Raw genomic sequence first — 23370 nt, 5'->3', positions numbered from 1 at the left:
ATTGTTATACCCAGTGGGTGCGGAGACGAATACGTGCAATGAAGTTACCCAATACTTTGAGACAGCAGTTCCTTGAGACAGCAGTTTCTTTAGGCAGCGCTTTTATGGTAGTGTTAACGTCAGAGAAAATAATTTCCACGTGATACCTAAAAATCCATTATGGCGGGTAAGGCATCTTTTATTCCGCCGGTTATAGAAGATAATCCCGATGGTTGGGGCCCTTGTGCCATTCCGACTGCTTTCAAAGACATACCATATCAGCCATTTTCTAAAGGAGATCGTCTCGGCAAGGTAAAATGAACACTTTTTGGGTTGAACTCGCTCGGAAATGCCACGTCGCTTTCTGATTTCAGTCCTTATTTTAATACGCTCTAAAACAAATTTCTTTATTCAACGAATCAATTTGATTCCGGTATTAAGGGCTCCAGTCTCTTGTTTTCATGTTTTTATTTAAGGAAACGTTCTAAAAATAAGGGAAACTTTTCAAGTTAAGAAACACTTCAAATGATGAAAATTGCCTCGATTTCTTGTTGTTAAAACCATTCTTTCTTACTTGGAGACTTTTTTCCTGAATTGTGTGATCTTCTTTTCAGGAGATGTCAGTTTTTTTTTTCTAAATTCAACCACTGTGATCATATTTCTTAAGTATGGGTTACGATATCTTAAACTGAGGATGATAATTGTAGGTTGAAGAATCCTGATTCAGCAGTGATGTAGGATAAGTAGGTAGATACGTGTGTATATCGAATTGCTCTGGTGGGATAAGAGTGTGACTGTACTTGGATTTAAAAAATGTACATTTGTTTTTAAGAAAATAGAAATAGAGTGTTGACTTGAAACTATCAGTGAAGTCAGCATCAATTATCAAAAATTTACTTTTAGAAACAGAGAGAAATTTAACAGTAGTATAAATAGCCATGTACATATAAGTGATTGTCAACAGAGTGTTTAGGTTAGGGACATGGTATGAGAGTCAGTGAGAGGGGAAAGGAAAGAAGAAATGTTTATAGGAGAAGGGGTATCTTTTACTCAAAGAATGTGAACAAAGTCTCCTCTTATATTGAGTTGTGTTTTAAATTTAAGATATCTGACTGGACTGGTGGCACCTATCAAGATCGGAGATACATGAGTGAGTATTCCACTTTGCATAATACTTGTATTTTGTTTATATGCAGCTTTTCATTCTTGTTACACCTCTGCACCCATCTGTCTCAGTGCTCTAAAGAAATCAATGTCAAGCTTGGGAAATTCAAGAAACATGTCTCAAGGGTAAAACTTTTCACTAAAATATTTTGTGGATGAAAAATTCTCAGTGAAACTCTTTATAGCTGAATAACAAGAGGTTAAACCTACTTTGGGTTCAAAGATACTTGACATATTCAGTAATAGGAGTTTTGTCCATTTAGATAAATACCAGTCTCAGTTTGGAGCAGGAAATCAAATGTTCTCTTATTACCATGAGGAGGATGAATCATCTTTCCAGTTAGTGGACACCTCACGTCCACAGCGTCCCCTTTACCAGAGAAATAGGAACAGGTTTGGACAGGTAAGTAAATTTAAACATTGTATCCTTTCCGGAATGGTAAGGGATGAAAATATTCACCTGTGAGTTAGGAGAGAAAGACTGTTTTATCTTTCTTGAACAGTTTATAGACTTGATGTGAAATAAATTGAAAAGTTAGTGGAAGCTTACCATCCATAAATATTATAGGGTAAAATCCAGAAGCTTAATATTCATGGGAGGTACCTTTTATAATGCTTTACAAACAAGTCAATTATTGAGTGTTTTTTTTGGAATAATTGTAGAGAAACATGAGGAGGGACCAGCGAAACCAGCGATATCCAGCAGGGGGAATGCAAAGTCTGTCAAAGAACCAGAATCGGCAGAAATTCTCACGGAAGATGCAACGGAACTATGGACGTGGACAATGGCATGATAGAAAACCAGCTGTAAGTATTCATCGTCCTGGGTTTATTTATATATGAAAATGAGAGCCTTGTGCATGATCTGTCTTTCTGAGAAACAAAGTAAAAGGAAGAGTAAAGAAAGGCTGCAGTCACTTATTTTGACTCTATTACATCAAACTTATTTAAGGAGTAATGATCACAATCTTAAGGTTCCTATGATGTAAAGAAGTACTGTACAGGACAGTGACTGTATTTACTCTACCATCTGATTCCTTAGAAACATTTGAAACCAACCTATAGATTAAGTGGAACACAATGTCTCATTGCTTATTCTAGAATATTCACAAAAGAGCACCTTCTGTAGCAGTTCGTGAGGAATGGAAAGTTTTGGAGGATGGTGAAATGGATTTTCCGCGACTTTCCAAGCTGAACCTGCCAAACGTAGAGGAACCTGAAGATTTGTGAGTATTAAAGACTTTCTATTGTCATTTACATGATTATGAAAGGACTATATGAAGGGTTTAAAGTAGGATTAACACTAAAGTTGTCATTAAATCCCTCCATTCCATCCTCAGGTATGAGTGTGGTAGTTTAGAGTTTTATGAAAAAAGTTATGATCGTGTGACAACAAAGAATGAGGTGCCTTTAGCTGGAGTGAATAGAATCTTCCACAAAGTTACAACTACAGATGACCCTATCATCAGGAAGGTATGTTTAAACCCAATGACCATTGGTTTTCAAGACAATGTGAACTTTATCAGCTTGGTGTAATGTACAATCTGTATAATTGAGATATGTCTGTTCATTGCAAGTTTGGCATGAATGCATAGTGTTGTATGGTTGTTACTATTTTAGCAAAAGCTGTAATTGTATAATTTTCTTTTCAGTTGCTTTCCAAGGGAAATGTTTTTGCTACAGATGCAATAATAGCTACACTCATGACTGCAACACGATCTGTTTACTCCTGGGATGTTGTAGTGCAGGTATTGTATATGAATGAATTTAAACTATATAAAATTATACTTTAGGTACCAATTATCACAATGAAATGCTCTCCCAAGGAGACATGCTCAGCTTTTACAAAAAAACAAATAGCCTTATAATTATCATGAAAGAGTTCATTTGAGTAACAAGAAAACATTTAAATAACTTCACATAAATCCTATTCAATTTTTATGGTATCCCCAGCCAAATGCATAACCACTGCATGGTCTTACATTTGGTTGATGTGTAACATGAATCATTGAACAGTGTAGAATATACCTTGTCAGTTTTACTCAGTTTAAACAATTACCTGTAAAAGTACTCAACTCATACTCAATTATACTTTTTAGCTGAAACTTAAATGAAATAATTCTGTTGTTTTACATAAGTTTATTCATTTCAATGGTCACAGACCACCAGGGGTACAATGCGCAGCCTTGAGAGAATAACAGAAAGAGGTGTAATGCAATTCACATCAATAATTATTTTGATCGTAACTGCATAGTTTTTTGGTCAGTTTCCTGATAGTTGTCAATTTTTTATAGCGAGTTGGATCAAAGTTGTTTTTCGACAAGAGAGATGATTCTGAATTTGGTAGGTTTCAAGTTGTAGAAAGTTGTTTTTATATGTTACCATGAATGATATAGCACAAATGAGATACAAAGAGTGCTGAAAAATACAATCACATAAATTTACTTGGAATGTATAACCTCTTGGTTTGATAAACTTAAGACTAGAATATTTCACAACAATGATGATTAAATTCTTGGGACTGTGTGAAGAGTGTTACCAGATGTGCTGTGTCTCTGTATGATAGAAAATAATCTAATTGTTGGACTCTCCCTGCTATACATAACACACTTAAATCAAGATCACAGCTTCTTGATTGACACATTTTCTTAACAACCCCATTCTACAGACTGTCAATAAAAGGAACCACCATGTGCCCTATATTCTGTTTATGCCCTTTTTTCTTGTTGTTGTTGTCTTTTTTCTTCACATGACAGCATATAATGTAGTAATAAACTTACAGTCTGCACTTGGCTATGGTCTTTGAAAGTATTGTTTAAGTACCTGTTTCATGTACATTATCCACATCTTCTCCACCATAGGTTTTAAGTCTTTGGGGTCTGTTAGCATTCCCAGGTCCCCTCAGCCAAATGGATTGTGTACCATTGACTTCTCTGTATTTTTAGATTTACTAACAGTGAGTGAGACTGCACATGATGTGGCTTTTGATGAAGGAAATGGAATTAATTCTCCCACAAATCTTGGCCTTGAAGCAACATTCATCAATCAAAACTTCTCACAGCAGTGTCTGAAGAAAGGGCAAGACAAAAAAGTATTTCCCAACTCTAACCCATTTGTTACTGATGAGGATGAGGCACAAGTAGCGTCTGTAGCATACAGGTAGGTGTAGTTAATTTGACAGACAGATCAAGGATAGAATTTAGCCATTTTAAATTAATATGCACATGTAAACTGGATTGGTTTTTCTTTCTTCTTATGGAGTACAGTACTTGCACATCTCTCTATCCTCATACAGCTACTCACTGCAAGGTTATCAATACTTGCAGTGATTACATATCTGAGGAATAACGAAGTCTGGATCTTTTCACATACCTGGGACAGTTACCAGCTGGGTGTGATGTATAATTCAGAGACATTTGATCATTATATTTGATAAAATACAGACATACTACATATAGACCTTGAGACAGGCCATTATGATAAAGACAAGCTAAAATTATCTTTACTGATGCCTACCATTGTACCATTAACATTGCCTAAAAGTCAAATCTTTTGATTTGTCTCCACAAAATTTGAATTTGAATAAATTAGACATGTTCATATTGCAATGTAAACAGTGATACACCAACTAGATCACTTTGCTGTTTTTAAAGCCAGGCAAATGTGACACATAGCAGGGCAGCTGGGATGTTTGAAGTGCTGAAAGTTTTCTCTTGCAAGACCTAGCGAAGGGGGGAGTCCTAATCCTGTTTCATGCACAAATGTTGGAGAAATTCACATGTCACATACATGTATATAAAAGGGAAAACTTTAAATGTCTTTTCTTGTGTACAAGGTTTCAGGGAAATCTTGAAGTTTCATGTAATGAAAGAAAAATTCATGAGTCACATATATTCGGGGAGGCAAAAATTGCTTTACACTGGTTCATGAATTTATGAATCAGGCTGGCCTTTCTGTAAAATTCATGCTTTAGTTTTGGCCTTAATGACATGACAAGTATAAACCCCTTTGCCAATCTCCTTGTGTCTTATGTCAGTTGATTATATTGTTTCTTTTTCATTCTCTCTCTGAGGATATTCTACCCATTCTTAAGGGTTTCCATTGTGTCTCTTGGTGATGTGTACACTGTAACAAGTGCTTTTGGCTCTGAAGTGTCATGCAGGGAAACAAATTTCATGGATTTGTTTGACCTACTTATGTTCTGTTTTAAAAAGCCCTAAGTGATAATTTCATTGAACATTTATTTGATTTTGCTTCTTGAAATCAACCCTTTCACCAGTAGTCCTCCTTACTGTCTGTCATACATTCTTTTCATGTTATTTTTGAGAATTTGGTATTGGAGTCACCATCAATCCCCTGACTTATTGGTATTTTTCTTTATTTCCACCACTTCTCTGCTTGATATTGTATTCTCATTGTAAGGATAAATTATGTTCTGGTCACTCAGGTATCGCAAATGGAACCTGGGCGATGGAATTGAGCTGATTGTGAGATGTGAACATGATGCTGTAATGCTGGGACCAAATGGAGAAGAAGCGTACATCAATATCAAGACATTGAATGAATGGGATCCAAGGGTTAGTGGTTAATAACTGCACCTGTACCTACCCTGTAGCACAATTCACTTAATTAAGTGAAGAATTCGTAAGGAGATGTAATCATTGTTGATAAGGTAGCATTTAATGATGTAAGAGTAGTTTGGGAACTTTAATCAATGAGCAATCAAAAACAGACCTTTAATTGGCTGATTATCTGGTAAAGACTTTATTTTGTTCAAAACATTGACTAAGCGTTTGTTCACATGGAGGTGGGGGACCCCAGTTAGGTAAGGTAACCCACCTAGGTGGAGTAACCTGCCTGTCCGTATAATTTCTTATTTTATTTTGATCATATTTACATGATAGTTGGGGTGACCTGCCTAGGCAGGTTGCCCGGTCTGCCAAGTAGGGTAACCCTGTTAGCTGGGATGACAATTTGCCACGTAAACATGTCAAGGTGGGGTAACCGCCTAGCTGGGGTTATGTTCATGGCAAAACATGTTTGTTTTAAAACTTAGTACATTTCCTAGCCATCTCATAGCAGAAATCACCAGAAACCACAACGGACACACAAGGAGTATAAAGTGTTCACATTTTGGAATATTTAGCATTGTAAATCGATCATATTTGGTTTCCCGAACTATTCCATATAATGTATTAAGTCAATGGTTCCTCATGAAACCAAACACCGCGTAACAATGCATAAAGCTTTCATGAATAAATACATGTGTCTAAGAATTAATCTGTCATCTTTTTCAAGATGTGAACTTGGGATGCCTTTCCGCAAATTCCTTAATTGCAAACGCAACAACAACCTCAACACCCCAGGGTTGTATGATTGCATGTAAATGCATTTTGTCTTTTGACCACGGCTAGGCAGGTTACCTCACCTCATAATACTCATCTTTTTCAACTTAAGAAAAAATCTCTGAGGCACTGAGTATGGAAAGCAAACATAACAGAAAACTTATCATGCAACTCCTCAAAGACCACTTAGGCCACTGACACCAATATTTCATCAATGTTTGGCAATGGATAACCATAATTACTCACAATAAATATATAAATAGATGATCATTGATTATCAATATTAATTGATGTTGATGTGCTTTTATTATCCATTAACATCAATTCACTGATTATTATCATTATGGGATAATTTTTCAGTTAATTTTACTGAGAATGGAGAAGAAACCTCAAAGTTAGGTTACTTAGAATTATATCCTTTTTCTTTGCATTGCAGTGTGATAACACTGATTTCTACATGTACTAGTGACATAAACATAATCACTAGTAGTTTTCCTGTAGATATACCAAAACTGTTCCATGGGTTAGATTCTTTCATTGTTATTGAATTACATTGTACTCTGTGTATTATATATTTCTCACTTCAAGTTAGCAAGCTGTGATTTAAAGTCATCTTTATCATCAAAATCTCATAAGTTTATCACTGATTGTTCTGTTATTGTTGTTCTGTTGTTTTGTTAATATTTTCTCTGAATAGTGTCAAATTGTACTACTGACTGAGCAATGATTTAAAATTGGCAGGCAATTGGTGTAGATTGGCGTCAGAAGCTGGATTCTCAGCGTGGTGCTGTACTAGCGACAGCATTAAGAAACAACAGCTGCAAATTGGCAAAGTGGACTGCTAGTTCCATACTAGCTGGATCAGAATATCTCAAACTAGGGTAAGACAAAGCCTTAACTGTAAGGAACAAGGATAATTGTTTGTTTGTATAGTGAATGTTTATTGAGAAATCAGACGCGACCAGGTCTTAAACAGGGTTTAAGTTACTTGGTGCCTGCATATTCTTCTTATTAATTATTTTTTTCAATCCCTAATGTTGCTTTATTGAGGGAATCATTAACCCTTATGATTATGATAACCCCACCATAAATCAATAAGTCACCTGGAAAGCAATAATGAAATCGCCAGTGACAGAAACAGAGTTTACCACTGATCTTGGTACATGTACATGAAGACATTTTTCATTTTATGTAAGGTAAATTGATTCAACTATGTATTATGCTAAATAGTTTGTTCATTTCAGTCTGGAAGTTTATATTTTCAAGTTTCTTTTATTTAGGGAGGGGGGGGAGAAATACTTGCAAGAATCTTGTCAAGGGGTGAGGGGGTTAAAAGAGGCTTTGGAGACCCTCTTAATTTCATTCTTTACTCCTCCCTCATAAGAGGAGAAGCTTTTTCTCATATCCTGAACAGCCACTGGTTATTGAGCCCAAGTTAAAGGTCCTAGTTTATCTGAATGTTTGCTAACTGTTTCACTCTAAATGGTTTGAGCCCAGGAGTAACGTTCATCCTAATAATAAGTAAATTCTATGTCTTCATCCTCATATTGTGCACAACTAATGTTAACAGCATGCCATAGCTGATCATTCAGTGTCAAAAATTAAGATCTTCTTTTTAAGGCAATCAATTCTTCTGTTTACTCTTAGTCACATGATGACTCCAGCTGAGATTTTTCCAAAGTTATTCATTGTAACCAATAGCAGTGCTTTTGAAGACTGTTTTCTGCACCCCATGATCTCCCAGATCATTGTTAGTCTGTTATTCAGAGTGTTATGAATTTTGCGAGGTAGCTTTAACAATTTAACCGAGTACTTTTTAAAATTCTCTTTCCTGTCCTATCAGGTATGTGTCTCGCGTAAATTTCATGGATTCTTCAAAGCATTCGATCCTTGGTACACAACAATTCCGTCCTAAGGAGTTTGCAACTCAGATAGCCTTGAACATGGATAATGCCTGGGGAATACTGAGATGTATCATTGACACCTGCATGAAATTAAATGACGGAAAGTACCTCATACTAAAAGACCCCCTAAAGGTAACTTCATGTCCATCATTGTACAGTGCTACTGTATTATTAAAATGCAGGCAGAATCCACGCTGGTGAAGTTAACGTCTTTACCATATATAGCCTGTTCTTATGTTATTCCTCGGATGGTACACGTCACAAACGGTTATTCAGTTGTGGTGATCATAAATTCGAGGGAAATCAATTCTGGATCCTTTCGCTATCCATGACAGTTTTCAGACATGGTTTGATATCGAATCCAGAAACAGGTCTTGTAGTGCTGTTTCATCCATTTATTTTTTTTTTTCTGTTTCTTCAGTTATCTTATATTCGCACTTCGACTTAGCTACCAACACAAGACTTTTCCAACTGAGTTGATCGTTTGGCCTTCCTCTATGAAACAAACATTGAAATTAAAAAAATCTTTCAGCCTGGTAATTGTGCCAACTGAGGGAATTGTTGCAAGTTAAAGTGTTGCCATTAGCTTTAGCAGGCGTGGTCAGATCAGGGGATCGCATATAAGAACCAAATAGGAATTTAGTCGAAATCGAAGTGGAAGTCTTCTTCAAAGGGGTATTCAAAGTCGTAGTCGAAGCCCCGAAATCACCAAGTTCTCTGATCCTTGCTTGTGTCAGTCTATCACAAGAGCGTTACTGTGGATATCTCCATACCCCCGTCACCTCGAACCTTTTGGCGGGCCTTCGACACTTGCATTACATTGTATTTTGCATTGCTGATTATGTTCCTCCTTGAATTTTAAGGGTGTGGTGAGAATATACGACATTCCTGATAATACGTTTGAATCAAGCGACGAAGAGGACGACGATGAGGAGGAAGAGGAGGACGACGATAAAGGTGCGTTGAATATTCCGTTTGAGATGCTAAATTATTTGGCACGTTATAGGTGGTTATTTTCCATAAACATAAGATGTTATTAGCCTTGAGATTGAAAAAAATAGATGACCTTTAGTCACCTGAAAACCAAACAAACTCCTGCTGTTTTTTTCTTTTAAGTGCATTTCACCTATAGCGGACACTTTTTCTGCTTAAATGATGTTATCTTCGTCGGAAGGTCTGTGGAAGGACGTCTTGTGAATGGACTGGCGAAGATTGTACATTAATTACCCTTTCGCATTAATAATCTCTTTTCGTTTGCAGATGGAGAGGAAAAGAACTGAAAGAAGAGATTTGCGACCTTAACATTGTGCAAATTTGGAGACCAACACGGTCATATCTTCTTTATGTTGTTACTCAATTTTTTAAACTAATTTTATTTGGCGCTTCTCCTCCTTTCTCTTACCGTGCCTTTTTTCTTACTAAGAAAAGGGGGTTGGTTTGAATAAGCTGCTGGCTTCTTGTGACTTGACTCGTTTTCATCACGGACCAAACATAGTAAGAGAAAGTATAAATGTTTAGTGTCTGAATAGACAAACTGGATTGTTTAATTTTTCTTAATGTTACTCTAACTAAGGGAGGCATCGTGCCTCTGAACTAAGGTGTTCATTTGTCACTTTACTCTATTGTTTATTTTACCGTTCTTTGAAGTGAGAAAGTTAATTCTTGGAATTTCTTGGTTTTCAATTCAATGCTAGTAATATACGGGGACATTTGAGGTCACATGTTCGTTCTCAGTAAACAGATTATCTGCTTGAAGATGTATTTGTTATCTGTGTCAACATGCGCTTGTATTTTGCAGTGAAATTCATAAAGGCATACTTAGGCGTCAGTCTTTACAAAGTAGCCCAGGGGGGTTAACAAGCGGGAGAAGCTAGCTTGAGTTAAAAAAAAAAAGGTCGTTCTGCTATAACCTCAACCCCCTTAAGCCCCCCCTCCACCCAATTTCTGCTCTTAACTGTGGTTTACATTTAGAAAATAGAGATAAGAATGTTCAAACTCGTCAGTCATATATCAATTGCTTGTGATGAAACTCGATCGTTAGTGCTAAAATATCAATTGCTTGTGATAAAACTCAATCGTTAGTGCTAAAATATCAATCGCTTGTGATAAAACTCAATCGTTAGTGCTAAAATATCAATCGCTTGTGATAAAACTCAATCGTTAGTGCTAAAATATCAATTGCTTGTGATAAAACCCAATCGTTAGTGCTAAAATATCAATCGCTCGTGATAAAACCCAATCGTTAGTGCTAAAATATCAATCGCTCGTGATAAAACCTAATCGTTAGTGCTAAAATATCAATCGCCAGTGCTAAAACTCAATTGTTAGTGCTAAAATATCAATTGCTTGTGATAAAACTCAATCGTTAGTGCTAAAATATCAATCGCTTGTGATAAAACTCAATCGTTAGTGCTAAAATATCAATCGCTCGTGATAAAACCCAATCGTTAGTGCTAAAATATCAATCGCCAGTGCTAAAACTCAATTGTTAGTGCTAAAATATCAATCGCTCGTGATAAAACCCAATTGTTAGTGCTAAAATATCAATCGCTTGTGCTAAAACTCAATTGTTAGTGCTAAAAGTATCAATCGCTCGTGATAAAACTCAGTCGCTAGTGCTAAAATATCAATCGCTCGTGATAAAACTCGATCGTTAGTGCTAAAATTTCAATCGTTAATGATAAAACTCAATCATTAGTACTAAAATATCAATCGCTAATGATAAAACTCGATCGTTAGAGTTGAAATATCAAGTACTTGCGATAAAACTCAATCTACCCAGTCTACCGAAGACACATCCAACCGTCCAACAAGGCTAGGTTATGCGGAATATTTCCTAATTTTTGGAAGATGCTCAAAAAAAATCCCTGTGGAGTTATGACCGCGGTTTTTGCTCCCTACGATGGCAGTTCACTTCGATTAAGTCAGCCAGAATACCAATAGAAGGCGTTACAGCACTTGCGGTACCAGATGTCCGGGACATTCTCTCCATTACATTTACTGCTCATCCTCTTCATGCGCCTCTTCATGCGGCTGCATCTGGTTCGACTTCTGGTTGGATGTCCTGGGCGAGATCAAGTACAAGATTCAATGCGCGAGATAGTGGAAAAAGATCGGAGATTTAAAACCCATACGTTTCTTAGATTGGTGCTGGCAGGCTCCTAAAAGATGGCTCTCTGATAATAAAGCAAGAGTCTAACAATTTACGAACCTTAACTGAAAACATTTATATTATTAGGGTGCTTACTGACGAAAACTTCCCTCGTGTTGTATATTTCGAGTGCTTTTAAACTTTTAGACAGCAGCGTAGCCAGGATTTGTTAAAGGGGGGGGGGGGGAGGAGGGGGGCTGTTAAATGATCGTCCCGCGACGGCTTTTCTGAGGCGTACTTGCCTAGGCTACAGGAAAACGACCGACAGTTACAAGATTAACATCGCATTTACAAATATCCTTGTTATTAAGCTATCATTCTATGTTATTTTGTATCACGATACGGGGTTTTGGTTTATGATATCAATTTTCATCTATGTAAGCCGACTTGACATTACTTATGTCATCAGAGTAGTCCACAAATTACATTCCTGAAAGAGCTTTCTTTGATGAGATGTTTCGTAGGCCAAAACCGACCATATGATCCTGCTTAACTGTATCAGTCCATCATAGGGAAAAGTCTTCAGTCCGTTCCCAAGAAGGTCTGATTGTCTTACAACAGTTCCATCTCAAAAAAAACTATCGTGTCGATTACTGAAATTGACAAACGTCATTATCTAGTGGGCACTACCTAAATGTTACTATGATTTTTAAAATTTTTGAAATTGTCTAAGTTCTCAGTTCATTATTTCGTTTTAATTCATTTCGTTACTTTCTTCTCAGGATTATATGTTTGATTGTCTTGTCGATTCAGCTGAAACGGCTGACCGCCGGCACACACTTCTGACGTACACGCCTGAAGCGAAGAAGCAGGGTGATGAGTGATAGTTAAGATTCATGAGACCCTCAGAGAGATGACCTTTGTTGAACAGCTGACTTGATTTATCAAACAAAGGATCAATTTATTTGATTATTTCAGTCCCTTAACTGAGCAGATTTTTCGAACAGAAAGGGGAGTATGTGATTCCACATGGAAAGAGCGCTTACTAGAAAAGAAGGAAAAAACCAAGGCAGGCACGATCAGGAAGGAAGAAACTATTGAATAGCGTACCGCAAGATGAGTGGAAGGAACATGTCGAAACGCATATTATGGAAAGAGCTTTAAAGAACACACAAAGCTGGCCGAAAGTCATTTGTGACCAACACTGACGTCAAACTTCGTCAAAGTCCATCTTCACACAAAGATATTTCTTCCAAAAATTATTTGCAAGGTAAGGCAGTTCTAACTATATTTAAGATCAAGATCTGTTCATAACCCTATCACTTTTTCTGTAGAACGAAAATTCTAAGGACAATAATATAGACACAACGTAAATCACATCAGCATGAACAACTCTCTTCCTCGATAACATTTCATAATTACTGAAATTTGATAAAATAAGGGCTTAATTTAACAGTTTAATTAATCTCAAATAGATTGAATCTTTGAAAAAAGGCGAATAGACCGGCAGAGAAAAAGTAACTCGAGTGAACTAAAGCTATTAGTCACGAGTTATGCAACAGAAAGCACTATCATCGAGCCTATCATCTAATCTCAAATTAAATATATTCAGATCAATCGATCAACAGTAAGTGTAGATCACAAAGTAATGCTGCATACAATGTAATCGATTCTGTAGAGACGAGCCAAAGCTATATTTCATGTTTATGGCTACCTTCCGGGTCTTATGTTTCAGTATGAATTATGGAATATGTTTTGTTTTGGTATTAGGGGTAATCTGTATAAGCTGACGGAACTTGCCAAGTTTTGTCGGATAGGTAATAACGCATGCCAGTATTACTTTGTCAGGTGTAATGATTTATTTTACTATTTGCAGGTATCAGCATTTGATATTTGCATTGTAACGCAAACAGCAAGGCCTGCAATGATTTTGTCACTCTTAAACATATGTTCAATATTGGGAATGGGTAAAGAATAAGCGCGAGAAGTGGGTAGGAAAATTTCAAGATCCAACACATTCTTTTTGCGTTGACGTAACACGCTTGCTAACTTTCCAACTATGGTTTCAAAATGGGTGAAAATGTATTTAAAGAAACGGATTGTTGTAGCTCTTCTCTGAATGGTCATTACCAAGAAGGTTTGACAACAATTTTGCACACACACACACACACGCACACGCAAAAAAAAAAACAAAAAAAAAAAAACAAAAACTTGTGTTTAAAAGTAAACAAATATGAAGAAGGGTCGACTCTGAGGGCTTATGGGGTCGTAAAAGGTTCTAGGCTCCTAGAATACGAATTTACGCATTGTTTTTCTCCTTAGCATTAGGTGAATGATATCCCTTATGATACCAGGAATAGAGGTTGGGGTTCTTTTAAAGGGGAAACAGTTCTTGGCTGGAGCTCAATTATCTAACCTAAACATCACTTTGATACGCGTTGGAAATGTAAAATCGCATTTTTAAGATACGGTGAAATATTAAAAAAGAATAGTACGGCAATTCAAGAATGAGCCTGAAGCTGTACACCCGCTCAAAAAATAAAAACGGCCCATAACATTAATTGAGGCCATAGATTGCATCTAGTTTTGAATCATGGCTGAATTAGAAGTTTTGGTGAGCGTACGCTCACCATACAAAGACCCGGGTGCTAAATACCGTCAAGAGGTTCGAACAGTAAGTTAGTTTGCATATATGACTAATGATGCACTCGCTGTTAACCGGGCTAGGTTACTGAGGGAGTCTACAGCGAAAAGTCTGAATTGGTCATGATACTCACGGGCATAGGTCTGGAAGCAAATTTTCTTCATCGTCAGTAGGGTTGCAAGTTGTCAACATTATGCAAAGTGAGTTGAGTGTGTTAGTTGCTAAAGTCGTGGTCACAAGGAAACTATTTCACGTTGCAGACAGATCGTTTTGAATGCTAAATCAAGCAAGATCACATTACTAGCAGGAGGTTTGCTTCACAGTCTCTATAGTAAGTTTGTTTTTTCACCGGGCACACATATAACATGTGTCGTCACTGTGTACGACGGTGTAAGCTATTCAGTGATCGAGGAAGTTAGGCATTCGAGGAGTAAAATGGCCGATCGTTGTCTATATATTTTTTTTCGGTCTTGACCTTTGCAAACCAAGAATGTTTTTAAGTCACAGTTGAGTGCTTCTGCAATTCTGAAATTTAAGAAAAAATTGCAAACGGAAAGTTCAACTTGGACAAGTTAGCATGCACCGCAAAATTGATTGAGCCATAAACTGCTAAAGTGATGCACCATCTCACAGGAGAGCTGTGGACTTCAATTTAGAAGATGTTTAGCTAGTACGAGACATGGAAAACATCCATATTAATTCTGTTTATTTTCCTGCAAGAGAAAATGCAAAATTTTGGCGACCACACGCTTACCCAATTAATCCGTTGAATTTGAAGGTAGGAAACTAAACTGAAGCAATTTTAATGAACGTATTTGTCTTACGACATATTTATACTGAGCCCTGTGTAATGTGATGTTTCGGTTCTCATCGCTTCTCTACTGTCGCCCTCGGAAACAACGTTGGTATTGGTACGTTCAAATGCAAACGCAGGCCTGGAGGAGAACCGTGGTCTCATTTTATCCAGTCCATTGTAACATCTGTGATGAAGCTTTTAGACCTCATCACCTATCATGTGTATTCAGTATAAGGAAGAATATTTGAAATTCCGGCTTCTCTGAATGACCTGCACCATAGCTTGCTCGTCTTAATAAATTTTGGTTTTATGATGCCTATTACCTTACCGGTATTCATACAAATTACCTTACAAATTTTTGACAGACACCGTCAGCTAAATGCGAGTTTACATACGCAACAAGAGGTCCTTTATACGATCACTAATTAGCTGCCTTTTTTGCGACGAGGTGTAAATAGACGTCAGGAAGTAAGCCGTCATCGTCACGATTTAAAGGAGCGTGGGCGGAGTTAATATGCCAAGCTTCCAAACAAAGGCGCTAGTGGTAACGCCGATTAGTGGTGATAATTTTAGACTTGTCCCATCCAATTGTATGGTTAGTTAGGCATGTGTGCTCCGATGAAGCTGAATTTTCTTTTTTGCAAGAGAAAACCACTTTTTGATGCTCTTTCAAACGTGTACCAAACTGACGTTTGGTCTGTCCGATGCATTCGTTCTCACAGTCATTGCAAGGAATAGAATAAATGGCGTCGGTTCGTTGTTCTTTCGAGACAGGATCCTTAGGTTTGGCAGAAATATGCCCTAAAGTCTGAAAAGGTTTTTGAGCAACTTAAACGTTGTGGCTATTCAAAATTCTCTTGATGGCTTCCGTAACACCCCGAATGTAAGGAATAACAGCAAAACCAGTCGCTGGTTCCCTTTCATCAGGAGTGCTACTCGTTATAACTGGTTTTTAGCAGTTGCGGAGAAAAGTTTTTGCATAGCCATTCGCCCTTAAGACATTGGAAACATATTTCCTCTCCTCAGCCTTCGAATCGAGAAAACAAGTTGTGATTTCGATCAGTTGTGAGCGTCTAGTTTTCGAAAAAAAAAGAATGAAGTTTTTCTCTCATGGAACCTTTTTTATAGTTGCCCATCGCGCGTTAGGCTTAAATGGGTAATCGCACCCTAATCAGGTTCAAAGTAATTTCAATATTTTTATGAGTAAGTGGCCGTATGTAGAAATACTTATCGACTGATAGGGAGGAACCAACGGGAAAATGTCTTGTACGCAAGAACATCGTTGCGCTCGCTCTTTGAGTAAAGACCTCACGCCTAATATTTCCTGTCTGGTCCTCCCACTCAGCTTGTATTGTAACAGGACACTCTAAGAGTTTGCCAATCCAAACCGAAGTAGTCACTTAGAAATTTTCCCTTTACTTTAGCAGAGCAAAATCATCATTATGTCTGAATCTGAGTCAATTTTTCACGATGTGACCGTCATTGGGGCTGGTTGGTCAGGGTTAATGGCGTGTAAGTACATGCTGGAGTTTGGACTGACTGTTGCCACGTTAGAGAAACGCTCAGAGGTAGGTGGGTTGTGGTGTTTCTCAGAGGACCCTAACATTGTCACAGTCATGCAGACTACGAGAACGACTTCATCATCATCCGTGACAGAAATGTCAGATTTTCCAATGCCGGAGGAGATTGGATGCTTTCCCAAGCACGCAGACATCTTCGCCTACTTGAAATCCTACTGTGACGAGTTTAAGTTGTGGCCTCACATTCGACTGGATCACGGAGTGAAGTCAGTAGAGAAGAGAGACAACCTGTGGCGAGTTGAATGCGAGAACGGCAGCGTGTTCACCAGCAAATTCTTGATAATTTGCACAGGCTGTGTACAGAAGCCTAATCGAGTTCTGGAACAGACTCTCCTTAAAGATTTCGCTGGCAAAATCTACCACAGCTCTGAGCTCAAGTCATTTGTCCCTGAGCATAAAGGTAAACGAGTGATGGTAATTGGTGGAGGCGAGACTGCCAGTGACGTGGTTGAAGAATGGTGTGACAACGTAGATCGCCTTATTTGGAGTATACCACGTGGAATGCATTTCTTCCGAAAGTTTGCAAAGATTCTGCCGAACCGACAGCCCCAAGTCCTGGACAAGGCTTCATCTCGTGCAATGAAATTCGTCGCTCCTTTCACAAAGGGAAAACCAGGTAATCCCAGTAACTAATATGTCATCTTGTTGAGTTTAGATTTTCTTTCTTGAGTTTACAGAGATCAAAGTTTGTGCATTTATTTCTTTTCATGGGTCATTTTGCTGAAAGCACGACTATAATAACGTAGGATTAATGTGAATTTGTTATTTGATTATATATCAGTGTTAACAGATTTACTTCTTGCATTTTGTTTGATCTTCCTTCACCTTTCTTTTTCTCGCTTTCTCCTCTTTCCTTGTCCCTATTTTCTGGAGGGGTATCCTCCCTGTCGCTCTAGTGACCATTGAAAAACACAATGTAATGTTATCTTAACTCCTCAAAATTATCGGAGATGTTTCAGGTGATCGTTTTTTAGTCGGTTCGTCCCACTATTTGGCTCCCAATAATGTTAGTTCTCCTTCCCTTGCAGGGCTAGCGTGGGTATGTAAGTGGACGTCAAACGGTTCACTACTCGCCTATCAAGGCCATGGTATATCCGAGTGGAAAAATGACACCAAATTTTTTCAGTGTTTCGTCAACAAAAATGGTCATGTGCTTGATATGGTTGACTACAACCGTTGTATTCCAAAAGGCGCAATTGAGAGCGTGAAGGGTAACGAAGTACATTTCTGTGACGGCACAGAAGAAGAGGTTGATATTATCATTCAGTGCACAGGTTATAAGGCAGAATTTCCCATGCTCCCCGCGGAAATAAAGACGGTTCCTCTCACCCACAACTACAAGTATCTGTTCAACGTCGAGGACCCGACATTGGCTTTCATCGGATATGTTCGGCCAGTGCTCGGATCATTGATCACTTTGGCTGAGATTCAATCGTTTTTTAGCGCGAAAGTTTTCTCGGGACTGTGTGAGCTTCCTTCCCGAGATGAAAGGCAGAGAATAGCTGCGAAAGACAAGTTATTTTGGGACGACTACTTTAAAGATTCCTCCCGTAGACTTTCTACCTTGGTGGAAGCCTACACTTACGGAGATGACATCGCTAGGTTATGCGGAATATTCCCTGATTTCTGGACAATGTTCAAAAGAAATCCGCGTCAAGCAATAACGGCGATATGCGCCCCATACGATAGCTGTTCATTTCGCTTAAATCAGCCAGAATACCGAGAGAAGGCGTTACAGCACCTGCGGTACCAGATGTCTGGGACTTTCTCTCCAATACATTTACTGCTCATCCTCTTCATGCGGCTGATCTGGTTCGACTTCTGGCTGGATGTCCTGGGCGAAATCAAGTACAAGATCCAGTGCGCAGGATGGTGGAAAAAGATAAGAGATTGTCGACCCATTCGTTTCTTAGATTGGTGCTGGCAGGCTCCTAAGAGATGGCTCTTTGATAATAAAACAAGAGCCTGACAAAGTACAACTCATCACTCAATAATAACCAGTGCTCGTAACCGAGAGTGGTACTTATATTTTTCAATTATTCATCAAGACTCTATCAACGTCACCCAAGATGTAATAATTTCCTTATTCACAGGGTAAGCAGAGTGCTTAGAATTTGTCCTTGTGGTACTCTCCTTCGGAGCCGTCGTTTGGTCTCGTCGCGCAACGTTCTTTTCCCGACCGACGGCTTCTTAAACCAGATGCACATTCCTTTCCCAAGTGTAGTTAATAAGGTTGCGGTTAATATTTTTTCGATCTAGCCGCGCTAAGACTTCTTCTCTAGTCACAGCTCGTTTCTTGTCAGGTAACCAAGTTTTCGGCCGATCACCAGCGGATAGTCTGTAAATTTAAATTAGGTGGGGGAGAGAATGTTACACGACGAGACCAAGGGGTGTTTATGATGGTTTTGTTTTTATATCCAGACAAGTTTCAGTCTCTAAACATTAATCCGTGGAAACTCGATAAGGACAAGAGAGACAAGATGCTGAATATAGACGATCTGGACATTGCGAACACGGAACTGATAAAATTATTAGGAGTTCACATAGATGATAATCTCAATTTTACTGAGCATATTAGCAAATTATGTACTAAGGCAAGCCAGAAAGTCGGAGTACTCTCTTGTCTTCAAAACTTAATACCCTGCAAGGTTAAACCACTACTGTATAAATCTGTTATACTTCCCTATTTAACTTACTGCCATTTAACTTGGCATTTTTGCAAGTCATCCCACAAAAGGAAGCTAGAAGGAATACAAGAAAGAGCCCTAAGGGTGATATATAAATCCCACTCTGACCCATATGAAGAACTTTTACGACGTGCTGATATACCTTCTTTATATAACAGACGGCTTCAAGATATCACTACACCTATGTACAAAGTTAAACATGGTCTCGTACCTTATTGCGTTTCCGACATATTTGTCTGCAATAGTTCTACACACTCGCTGCTTAATGGTGACTTCGTATTACCACGTTTTAGAACTACACGCTACGGCGAACACTCTTTTAGATATCTTGGGTCATTCTTATGGTCAAAACTTACCGTAAATCAGAGGAATTCCCCCAGTTTACCCGTTTTTATTAAGAAGATAAGAAAAAATTGGATCTTACGGACATTTTAACCAACGACAGCAATTGCTGTAATCTTTGTAACCACTAGAATAAGTACCATATGTTAATTAGTACCATATATATATAAGTATAATATAATACCACATAATATAAGTATCATATGTTAATTAGTATTACTATTTTATTGGTGTTCCCAATTAGTCCATCTAGGCTAAAGACATTGACACTTAAATAAAGGTTTTACTTACTCACTTACTTAATTATATGCTTTACTTCGCTTCGTGATAAGTTTAGAAAACTTGGACCACCCTCTCAACTAATCAGATGCTGCCAAACTGACAACAATGGTAACTTGGTCATTCGCGATTTCCTGTGCTTCAGTCAGTTGGCTTGTTTCTAATCTGAATATAGTGATTCCTTGGGACCTTCTCATTCACTCTAATGGATCGCTGTGACTCTACTTTCGGTTTTACGGCACTCTATCGAAATGCATGGTCTATTTTGTTTGGAGTCTATCGTATTTCCTTGAATAAGCATCTAGGCGCTTAATTAAAATTTTATCGAGTTTTCCTTTAAACGAACTGCAACTTTACTCTGGTTAAATCGTAAATAGAAAAACAGAAACTAAAACATTATCCACGAAGACGTTGATTCAACATTTTTAATACCTTTCGTCTGTTTACACAAGGGAAATACATATTTGCTTAAAAAGCGACATGGAGTAAGCAAAGAAGTATAACCGGACAATGCAATTGGAATTTAAAAAGTGAGTCTTATGCATGGCGCTGACAGCTTTGAGCTTGCTGGGCACATTTCGATTGAGCTGTAACTCATTATCAACTGTTTTCTTCAAACGCATCTCATTAACTTTATTACTGTAGAAATTACTGGTCACCAAAGGATAGAGAATGGTCTAGTTGTGCTTGGAAAGTTAACTGCATTTACTCAGAGCGCAAAATAACACAAAAAAACAAAAGAATAGATAATGCACTCAAAGGAACTCTGTAAGTACTTAGAGATAGAATTAACTACAAGGAGAAAATAAACTATTCTCTTAGACTGGTTACGTTGTAGTTGAAGGTAAAAAAATTATAAATAAATTGGTCATTGAAACAGGTTTTTTCCAACAGTATCCCTACTAACTTGAGAGAGAGGGGTGCTTATTTGAGGAAATACAGTATGTAAGGAATCCGTTAACATAATCAGACATGTAAGTCAAGCTTTAGGATTAAATACATCAATTAAATAACATTTTTAATGAGATACATGAAAAAAATTACTCAGTTCTGACTGGTTAAGATAAATGCAGTTTTCAGGTAATTCAAAGCAAAAGAGGGTTAATTTGGTGCAGAGAAGTAACAAACCAAACTGAACAATTCCTTGAACTGTTTAGCTGGACTTTGAAATTTTTGTGCCTTAAAGATGTGAAAAAATCATTTTATGTTATTGTTTTTTGTGCCTTAAAGATGTGAAAAAATCATTTTATGTTATTGTTTTGATCATATGCAGTTGTTTTGACCGAATGCACAATGTCACAGGCAGGGTTTGAAAAAATTATTTTTGCACTTGATACATAATCACATAATTTTTTCCATGCAATTTGGAATAAAAAAGCTCTAGTAAATTTTTTCAAAGACCACAAATTGCACTTTCCCTACAGGCTTGTGCAATTTTCACGATTCTTAGTTTATTTTTTGCACCACATCAGAAATGCTCCAACATAGTAAATACAAAATAGTCCTTGTTGCCTTTTTATTCTTGTAGGTGAAAACATTCTCATTCTACTATTCTACAGCTTTTACTAGAGTCCTACTATGTTATTGTATATTAAATGTTCACTTCTATTATATTGTTTATCAGATAGAGGGTGTGGTCTAATTGTCTGGATGGGGAGTGGTCCTGAAAATGACTGTTGGTGGTGAAAGTGACTGACTGCTTAACATCTTCAGTAGTGTGATCATCAAAGTCATTGGAGCGAGTCAGTCCTCCCCTTAGGCCTGTGTTCCTTGCCAAGGGCTGACTCCCCCTGGCTGTTGAGAAAGTTCTTTTGATGATGATTAACCAATGAAAAACCCAGTTCCACCAAACTGTTGTGTATTTTTAATATGTTAATCAACTTTTATATTGTCCTTGAACTACTATCAGCTTGTGGACTTTGTGCTATTTTGTATGTTGTCATGATCAATCTGATCAATGTTGTGATCTTGTGATTGTATAGACTGATGAAAACCAAGTTTCTCAAAATCCTCCTTTGCCATGAGTTGTCTGTCAATTTAAAAAAATATTACTTTGTTACCACGTACAAACACAAAACCAACTATGCAAAATAGGCCATTTGTAAAAGATTAGCCTGCTTAGCAAGCTCTTTGCAGCAGGCAATTGATAGGGAGAGGAACAGGAGGGGCAACAAAGCAAACACAGACATCTCATGCTTGAAGCTGTCAAAGAACAATATTGAACTAGTTTTTCCAAAAGGCTTCTCTGAGTGGATCTAAATATCTAATACTACCTTGCAGTAAAACTGGCTATACTATGAAAATGAAGAGCAAATCAGAGCTAACCAAGAAGAATAACAGCAACAGAATCATTTTCACACAGCTGCATGTACAAGTAGCAATCACATATTGTGAAGGGAAGCCTGGATACAATGAATGGTTTCAGCCAATACTAACTGTGTTATTAGGAATCCCCTGTGGTATCTGGGAGGTATGGCTTGGATTCCCATTAAAGCCTGAATTTTTTGAGCCTTCTAAATGTTCCTGAAATTTCTTCTATTGCAATTCATCTGTGAGGATCATTTCGTTTTTTGGTTCTCCTTTTCAAAAACTATTTAGGAAAAGATCTTTCACTGGAATGAATATGGGAAAACAAATGTACCTGTCCATTCTACATTGGAGATAATCCTTGGACTCTGTTCTACACAAGTGGTTCCCATTATTGTTCTCCCTCAAGCACTTCATGTATCTCTTCATGTACTCTTTACATTCACCTGTTTCACAATAAAGTGAGACATTTGCACATATACACATGCTGAATGAGAGGCTTCTTACTTCCTGAGCTCAACATTACATGTAATTAATCTAGTGCATGAGGCACAGACCAGATTCAGCCATATTAAAATATGGGCTACAATGGACTAAGGGAAACTTGGACTTGATCCATTTAATGAACAACCAATAATTTTTAAGTAGATCAATTCCATGCTTTACATACATAAGGTAGCAAAGGGTTTATAAGAGACAAATAAATTATGATTGATTGATTTACCAATCTGGCAAACCAATTTTTTCTCTCAATTGCATTTTTTCCCAGCCAATGAGAAACTCGTATTTTGTCAATGTTACAGAGGAAGTGATAAATGCGATAGAGGACGCAGCCAGTCAAAATTGTTCCTCTAGTGTCAACAGCAAAACAAATCAATAACAGAATTTGAAAGCAACTGAGCCACCATACTAAAACAATAATTATTGTTCGCGTTCGGCGAATTGTTAATTATCATTCATAAACTCAAGCTTGTTGATGAAAAACTGAATGATTCTTGTTAATAAGAAGTTTCGTTTGAAACAACATTTGATACGTCGGAAACTTTTCCATACCGTCGTGATCCAAAGGAAAGCTACCCTTGTCTGGTGGTTTAGCTCGGAATATTTTTCTGCTCCCGGGATTCATAGCCACTCCAAAATATTATGGAAAAGTAAGTTGACTACAGTATTTCAGCCGCCATCTTTGTTATCGTCGCTCGACATGAACTCTGGGGTGCCAACGCAGCCAGTCAGAAAGGCAGATAAATGAAGT

At 37.6% G+C, this 23370-nt stretch overlaps 3 protein-coding genes across 8 annotated transcripts; 2 read left to right on the top strand and 1 right to left on the bottom strand.

Annotated features, from left to right (window-relative positions):
- Window positions 1-10147, top strand: LOC113682132 (eukaryotic translation initiation factor 3 subunit D). Its single transcript, XM_027199285.2, has 14 exons — window positions 1-291; window positions 1084-1129; window positions 1407-1546; window positions 1807-1950; window positions 2245-2369; window positions 2484-2616; window positions 2796-2891; window positions 3438-3486; window positions 4089-4302; window positions 5591-5720; window positions 7230-7369; window positions 8332-8524; window positions 9256-9349; window positions 9653-10147. The coding sequence occupies exons 1-14, from the start codon at window positions 160-162 to the stop codon at window positions 9670-9672; spliced, it is 1656 nt and encodes a 551-aa protein (XP_027055086.1). The 5' UTR covers window positions 1-159; the 3' UTR covers window positions 9673-10147.
- A 1578-nt stretch (window positions 10148-11725) lies between these two features.
- LOC113682134 (uncharacterized) lies at window positions 11726-19835 on the top strand. 6 transcript variants are annotated; one of them, XM_089185210.1, is made up of 4 exons: window positions 11948-12084; window positions 12266-12753; window positions 16351-17119; window positions 17532-19835. In XM_089185210.1, exons 3-4 carry the CDS (start codon window positions 16366-16368, stop codon window positions 18470-18472), a joined length of 1695 nt encoding a protein of 564 aa, XP_089041336.1. In that variant the 5' UTR covers window positions 11948-12084; window positions 12266-12753; window positions 16351-16365; the 3' UTR covers window positions 18473-19835. The 6 variants fall into 6 exon arrangements, with proteins under 6 accessions (XP_027055087.2, XP_089041336.1, XP_089041335.1 ...); XM_089185209.1 differs by having other exon boundaries at window positions 16348-17119; XM_027199286.2 differs by having other exon boundaries at window positions 11726-12753; window positions 16348-17119.
- Window positions 19836-20222: 387 nt separating this feature from the next.
- LOC113682136 (cytochrome c oxidase assembly protein COX19) lies at window positions 20223-23367 on the bottom strand. The gene is made up of 3 exons (XM_027199291.2): window positions 23172-23367; window positions 22453-22564; window positions 20223-21840 (listed from the first exon to the last, which is right to left on the bottom strand). The coding sequence occupies exons 1-3, from the start codon at window positions 23242-23244 to the stop codon at window positions 21717-21719; spliced, it is 309 nt and encodes a 102-aa protein (XP_027055092.2). The 5' UTR covers window positions 23245-23367; the 3' UTR covers window positions 20223-21716.
- Between the last annotated feature and the right edge of the window lie 3 nt (window positions 23368-23370).

Source organism: Pocillopora damicornis, chromosome 10 (assembly GCF_964200805.1).
Source record: "Pocillopora damicornis chromosome 10, jaPocDami1.2, whole genome shotgun sequence".
NCBI classification, from domain to species: domain Eukaryota; kingdom Metazoa; phylum Cnidaria; class Anthozoa; order Scleractinia; family Pocilloporidae; genus Pocillopora; species Pocillopora damicornis.
Note: the sequence above shows the minus strand (reverse complement) of the source record. Positions and strands in the feature narration are given on the sequence as shown.

Excerpts from the sequence above, each read along its gene's own strand:
- LOC113682132 (XM_027199285.2), top strand. The coding sequence starts at position 160 with ATGGCGGGTAAGGCATCTTTTATTCCGCCGGTTATAGAAGATAATCCC. Across the intron at positions 1,547-1,806 it reads ATAGGAACAGGTTTGGACAG|AGAAACATGAGGAGGGACCA; the intron begins GTAAGTAAATTT and ends GAATAATTGTAG. Across the intron at positions 2,617-2,795 it reads ATGACCCTATCATCAGGAAG|TTGCTTTCCAAGGGAAATGT; the intron begins GTATGTTTAAAC and ends TTTTCTTTTCAG.
- LOC113682136 (XM_027199291.2), bottom strand. The coding sequence starts at position 23,244 with ATGAATCCCGGGAGCAGAAAAATATTCCGAGCTAAACCACCAGACAAG. Across the intron at positions 22,565-23,171 it reads CTTTCCTTTGGATCACGACG|GTGAATGTAAAGAGTACATG; the intron begins GTATGGAAAAGT and ends ATTGTGAAACAG. Across the intron at positions 21,841-22,452 it reads CTCCAATGTAGAATGGACAG|ACAACTCATGGCAAAGGAGG; the intron begins GTACATTTGTTT and ends TTAAATTGACAG.
- LOC113682134 (XM_027199286.2), top strand. The coding sequence starts at position 16,366 with ATGTCTGAATCTGAGTCAATTTTTCACGATGTGACCGTCATTGGGGCT. Across the intron at positions 17,120-17,531 it reads TTTCACAAAGGGAAAACCAG|GGCTAGCGTGGGTATGTAAG; the intron begins GTAATCCCAGTA and ends CTTCCCTTGCAG.